This window comes from Cygnus atratus, chromosome 24, assembly GCF_013377495.2.
Source record: "Cygnus atratus isolate AKBS03 ecotype Queensland, Australia chromosome 24, CAtr_DNAZoo_HiC_assembly, whole genome shotgun sequence".
In the NCBI taxonomy this organism is placed as follows: domain Eukaryota; kingdom Metazoa; phylum Chordata; class Aves; order Anseriformes; family Anatidae; genus Cygnus; species Cygnus atratus.
In genome coordinates, this window is record NC_066385.1 from 1,874,844 (window position 1) to 1,880,843 (window position 6,000).

Sequence of the window (6,000 nt, forward strand, 5' to 3'; positions counted from 1 at the left end):
TGCACTGATCTTTCATTATCTTTTGTTGTACGGAGTGTTTTACAGATGAGAGGGCTCCTGACAGACCCCTCTCCTCTTGCTCGTAGCTCCCAAAGCAATTCTTCCCGAGGAACCCTCCTTGTGGCAGGATTCCTTAGGTAAAAGCCACGCCGGGCTCTGTGGATGGGAGAAAAGGCATTTCTTGCTGTGCCCCGTGCCCCTGCCCTTCAGGTGAAGGAAAAGCCGAGCCCGGGCGACACAACAGGAGTCTTCAGTGCTCATTGATCTATGCCAGATGCAAAAGCCTTTGCGAACCACCAGTATGAATCATCGCTCACGTTAAGATTGATACTTTTAATTGTGCCGACAGAATTTCAATGAGATACTTATTTACTTTCCCCATGATATATCAGTACAGAGCTATGCTTAAAAATAGAATTAGTAGATGCTTTCCTAGCCATCCCCCTGTCTATCTCCTTAATTATATCAGTTGGAGTACTCATTTATCCAAGCCCTAATCAGGGATGAAAATCTAGCTAGTTTTGTAATGACTTGCGTACTTCCCTCGGCTGATTTATGATTGATCTCCTTCCTCTTGCTGAGAAGGGTAAGAAGCGAATTGGAAGGCTAAATTTGAGAAAACACATGAGGTTCCTGGAGAACAAAGAAACGTAGTGAGGGGAAGAAAATGAGCAAGGCACGCTAGGTGTTGGCTTCTCTGAGCCATGTTTTGGCTTGAAGAGGCCGTGGATGGGATCCAGGGCACGCGTTGCTTGGGAAGTTAAATATATCTCATGTCCCCACATGGTGTCTGTGCAATTGGAAGAACCCTTTGGCTCCTGCACTTGGAGCTCCTTTTGCCCGCTGGGCAGCAGGGCTGGCAGCTTGTTATTATTTACGTACACTGGTATGGGGACTGGGATGGTGCAGGTGTTGGGGCACAGGGTTGATGTGCGTGAGCTGGGGCACACGGAGGCGTCCTGCAGGGACCTGTCGTGCCGTGGTCATGTAAGTGAAGGGTGTGAATGAAGAGGGAGAGGTCCCCCATCTGAGTGCAAAAAGGGAAAGGCTCGAGGCTGGGGGCTCTGTGTTGGGTGAAGACCAAGGTGTATCATTTCTAAGTACGCCGTCTGTTTTGGCACACGCTCCCATTTTGTGGGTGTCTGTGTGGTGTTGCATTCCACTGCCCTGCAAAAAAATCAGAGCAAATGATTTGGGCATGAACGAGCACAGTGGCATCACCAAGACGAGGCAGGGAAATGAAAGGAGGCATGTTCTCTGAATGTGGCTGACCTCTCCTCCCACTGCTCAGACTCCACCTTCAGGTACACCGGCAGCCCTGACAGCCTGCGCTCCCGGGCCCCCATGATCACCCCGGACCTGGAGAGCGGCGTCAAAGTCTGGCATTTGGTCAAAAACCACGACCATGGAGACCAGAAGGAAGGGGACCGGGGCAGCAAGATGGTGTCTGAGATCTACCTGACCAGGCTACTAGCTACTAAGGTAACTGCCGTGTGCTAAATTTGCTTGGGAAACACACGGGCAGGTCTGTCCAGGCCCTTGTGAGGGTGCTGTGCAGTCACTAGTGATGCTCAGCACCAAGGTGGGGACTGTCCCTGTAACGCCCCAGGGGTTGGGTGGCTCCTGGAGCAGCAACAGAAATAGACTCATGCTCACCATGATTGCTGCATAGTTCGTTCTTCTATATGGTGTTAAAACATGAAGAGTTTTATGGACAGCAGTACCTGTAGATACTTAACTGTTTGTTTGGGGTTTTTTGCCATAATTTTCTTTCATTTCACTGTATGTTCATCACTGTGGATGACACGGATATGATTTTGAAAGCAAAAGAATTGTTTTCTGCTAGAAGTAGAGAGGAAGCTCAGCCCTGGGTAGCTGCAGCCCCCAGTCCTCCTGCAGCACGGGCAGTGTTTGCAAAGCTCCTGACCTTGCTTGTTCCTGCGGGACCTGGGATCTGTGGCTGCACTTCATGGGGCTGTGCAGAGCACACGTGTACCTCCATCCCTCCTTCACCTTGCTGGCTGCTGCTCCCTGTAGGGTACGCTGCAGAAATTTGTGGACGACTTGTTTGAGACGCTGTTCAGCACCGTGCACCGCGGCAGCGCGCTCCCGCTGGCCATCAAGTACATGTTCGATTTCCTGGATGAGCAAGCAGATAAGCACGGCATCCACGACACAGATGTGCGGCACACGTGGAAGAGCAACTGGTGAGAACGGAGGAGGGGGTGGGAGGGCGGCCAGGCTCGGGAAAAAAATCAGAGATGGGGGAGAGCTGCAGGAAGGGCTGGGGGCAACCCAGCTCCATAGCCCCAGGACTTGGAATGTAGCACGGAGCCATGCTCACGCTTCCCCCCCCCCGCTACCCTGGTGCCCCATACTGATGGGGCAGTGGGTGTTGATCCAGGATCCCGCCCCCACCCCAGTGGAAACCCCAGTGCTGTGCTAAACCCCGAGACCGTCTCCAAGCCCGCTGCAGAGGTCAGGTCTGCCCGCACCGATGACGGTGGTGGTGGTGGGGTGTGCAGAGCCGGCCTGCAAGGGGGCTCTGGGGGTCCCTGCCCCAGCTTGGGGCAGCTGCAGGAGCAGGGAGCAGGAGCAGGGGGCAGGAGGGGGTCAGCCCCACACGCAGCCCCTGCCGACAGCAGCGAGGGCTCAGCCTTCTCCAAACAATGGAGCTATTACATCTCTGCCTCTGCCATTATTTTAGGATTAAAAGCTCTGTGGGTTAGAAATTTACCTCTGCGAGAGGGAGGAAAAAAAGCACAACAAATGGCTGCTCCCTGAAGATTTTGTATTTTCCCCCAAGTCCCGCGTGGTTTTAAAAGCCTCTAATCACCACGTCTGCAAAAGCCGGATTCCCCGCTAAGGCAGTGGGAAGCTAAAAACAATTTATTGAAAGCCTTAGAAGAAGGAGTTATTAGGATAAAAATGCTTGAATCACAAGTAGAGATGAGACTTCTTACAGCAGTAAAAAAGAAAGCACCGAGCGGCGGAGGTCCCTGTGCCAGGGCCATCGGGCTGCACAAACCCCGGCCCTTCCTCTGCACAGGGGCCGGGGGAAAATTCGGTCTGCGAGCTAGCAGTTGTGCTGGGCACTCTGCTCGGCTCTCACCATGCCCTCCGCAGGCTGGATGCTGCTTGTGGTGCTGGGGGCACCCGGGGCAGGTTAAGCCCAAGCGGCGATGCGGGGGCTCCAATCCTCCAGAGGATGCTGCAGGACGCAGGGCAGCACCCTGGCAGCCCTGGGGCTGTACGGGGAATGGGGCACGCGGCATTCCCAGAAAGGGAATTTCACTGGAGAATTGGGAGAGGCTTAGGCTGCTCGAGCAGGTCAAAGCAAATTGCAGTTTGTAAGGCAGAGCTGGAGAAATGGGGGTCTGGAGCTGGCATTGCAGGGGATGCAGCTGCTGGCCTGCAGCGCAGCAAGAGTTAATGCTGAAGCCTTCGGTGCAGCTAGCTGGTTGGAGAGAACCGAGACTTGAAAGGTAATAGAAAGCAGCAGCTGGTTGTTTGATCCCGCTATACAGCCAAAGAAAAAAGGAATAATAATTCCCCTTTGATTGCAAAGGCCTCGGGATTTGGGGACGGAGCCTCTGATGCCTGCTGCCCTGCTCGCAGGGGATGGACAGCGAGCGGCCGGGCAGTGGCTGGGGGGCACGGGGACACGGAGGTGCCCCATACCAGGGCCACCCCCTCCAGCGAGCCCTTGTGGAGCTGCTCAGCCCAGCACCTCTGGAACTGCTCAGCCCAGCCCTGGTGCAGGCATTGCACCCTCAGCACTGCTTGCCCAGCTCTTGCCTTCTTCACCTTGCTGCTGCAGGATCAGACGTGGGGCACGCAGCAGCACGAACCTGTCCCAGGTTCCCTGTGGGAACACACAGCGCAGGAAGGGCCCGTTCCCAGCCTTTGCTTTAACGTTCGCTTTTGTTTCTTGATTTCCCCACAGCCTCCCTCTGCGGTTCTGGGTGAACGTCATCAAAAACCCCCAGTTCGTGTTTGACATCCACAAGGGCAGCATCACGGACGCCTGCCTCTCCGTCGTGGCTCAGACCTTCATGGACTCCTGCTCCACCTCCGAGCACCGCCTGGGCAAGGACTCCCCCTCCAACAAGCTGCTGTACGCCAAGGACATCCCCAGCTACAAGAGCTGGGTGGAGAGGTCAGTGGTGGCACGGTCCTGCTGAGCTTCTGCCCCAGGACCTGCAGGCTGCCTCTGCTCTCGATGGCAAGTGCTGCAGCACCAGTGGCTCCTGCAGCGAGCTGGTGGCACGGCTCCTAGCATTGCTGCTCTTATTTTCAGTGCTGAGCCACAGCCCAAGATCCCGTTTTGCTAGATGTAGGCATAAAGCAAACTGACATCCCCTTCCCCACAGTCTGAGCCTCAAGGAGAAGAGGGGCATTTTAACCCTCCGTGTTCCTCACGGGCCCCTCGCCTTTCGCCCCCGCAGGTATTACGCAGACATCGCCAAGCTGCCGGCCATCAGCGACCAGGACATGAACGCCTACCTCGCCGAGCAGTCGCGCCTGCACTCCGCCGAGTTCAACATGCTGAGCGCGCTCAACGAGATCTACTCCTACGTCAGCAAGTACAGCGAGGAGGTGGGTGCCCGCGGGCAGCGCCGTGCCAGTCCCCTTGCTGGCCACCTCCACGCATGGAGCACAGCTCCTGCTTCGTCCCAGATCACCCTTGGTGCAGCACGGCCGCTTCTTGTGCTGCTGCTGCCTGCATCTGCTCTGATTCTGCACAGCCAGGTTCGGGTCCTGCTCTGTAGGGTGCTTCCCAGGAGAGCTGAGAGCTCAAACACTGTGTGAGCAGCTGAATTCCTCAGCCTCGGCACATGCCGAGTGCAGCTCGCTCCTAAATGCAGTGGAAAATCATCATGGCCCAGTGACCCCCCCCAGAAACATCCCTGTTTTTTGGGAACAGCACAGTACAAATCCCCCAGTGCAGTGGTGCAGGCTCCTATTTGCAAAGATTCCCTGGCAGCCTGAGTGCCTTTAATGAATGCATCACTTGAAACCAAGTTCTCGCCATCTGTTCCACCCCTTCATTTCAGTGTAAGAAAAACCTATTTTGCAATTATGTCCGTTAAAAGGAAGGGTTTTGTAATTTAATTGCATGTATGCATTTGTGATACAATGCCACAGCTATTTTCCGATTAGGGTTTAAAATCTGATAACTTTCATGCTAAATGAGACAAGAAATGTGGAGCTCAAGGTACAAGAGCGGGACTGACTGTGCGGTGCTGGTTGCATGCTCCAAGCTGGCCAGCAAATGAACAAGCACGGCTGTGCGGAGGGGAAGCACTCATTGTGTTGGTTTGCCATTTGTTATTCCAGGTTCTTTACTGGGGCAAAGCTGAGGGAAGGAATTTATTGTCACTGGAAAACCTCAGCACTTCGTGTCATGAAAAAGCATTGTCTGTATTGCTCTGTCACTGCCAGCTGCTCCTGGGGAAATACCGGGCATTTTGGTGGCCGTGCTGTGCATCCATCCCAGAAATGTTCCCAGGCTATCCCCAGACCTGATTTATCCCGTGTTTTTCACTGGCTTTCTGTCTGTCCCTTGAAACACACACCCGCGTTTCGAGTTGCTCGCATCTTGCTGCCACCCACCCCTGTCCACCCCTTCTCCCTCACACTGACTTCTTTCTCTTTTCTCCTTTTTTTTCCCTGTACCAGCTCATTGGAGCTTTGGAACGAGATGAACAGGCACGTAGGCAGCGTCTGGCATACAAAGTAGAGCAACTTATCGGTGCCATGTCTATTGAGAGCTGAAGAAAGGCTGCGATGCTCACAGACAGCAAGGGGCAAGAGTACTGCACGGACGCTCGGGGCTCGAGAGGGAGAACAAGCAAGAAAGGCACACGTAAATACCAAGGCTCATCCAGAGAGAGCAGAGACTGGCCCAAGGACTGACTGCATTCAAAATCATGTAGGATCTGGTTCAAAAAGGCAGAAAGATAAAAAAAAGACAAAGCATCTCAATCAAAGTGAAAT

General features: G+C 54.2%; 1 protein-coding gene across 1 annotated transcript in view; it reads left to right on the forward strand.

Moving 5' to 3' along the window:
* Positions 1 to 5,778, forward strand: part of PLXNA2 (plexin A2) — a 134,838-nt gene extending 129,060 nt beyond the window's left edge. The window contains exons 27-31 of the mRNA XM_035561404.1: positions 1,292 to 1,482; positions 2,038 to 2,207; positions 3,947 to 4,159; positions 4,449 to 4,599; positions 5,683 to 5,778. Of these exons, the coding sequence (XP_035417297.1) occupies positions 1,292 to 1,482; positions 2,038 to 2,207; positions 3,947 to 4,159; positions 4,449 to 4,599; positions 5,683 to 5,778 (821 nt within the window). The remainder of the gene's footprint in view (positions 1 to 1,291; positions 1,483 to 2,037; positions 2,208 to 3,946; positions 4,160 to 4,448; positions 4,600 to 5,682) is intronic.
* The last annotated feature ends 222 nt before the right edge of the window (positions 5,779 to 6,000 follow it).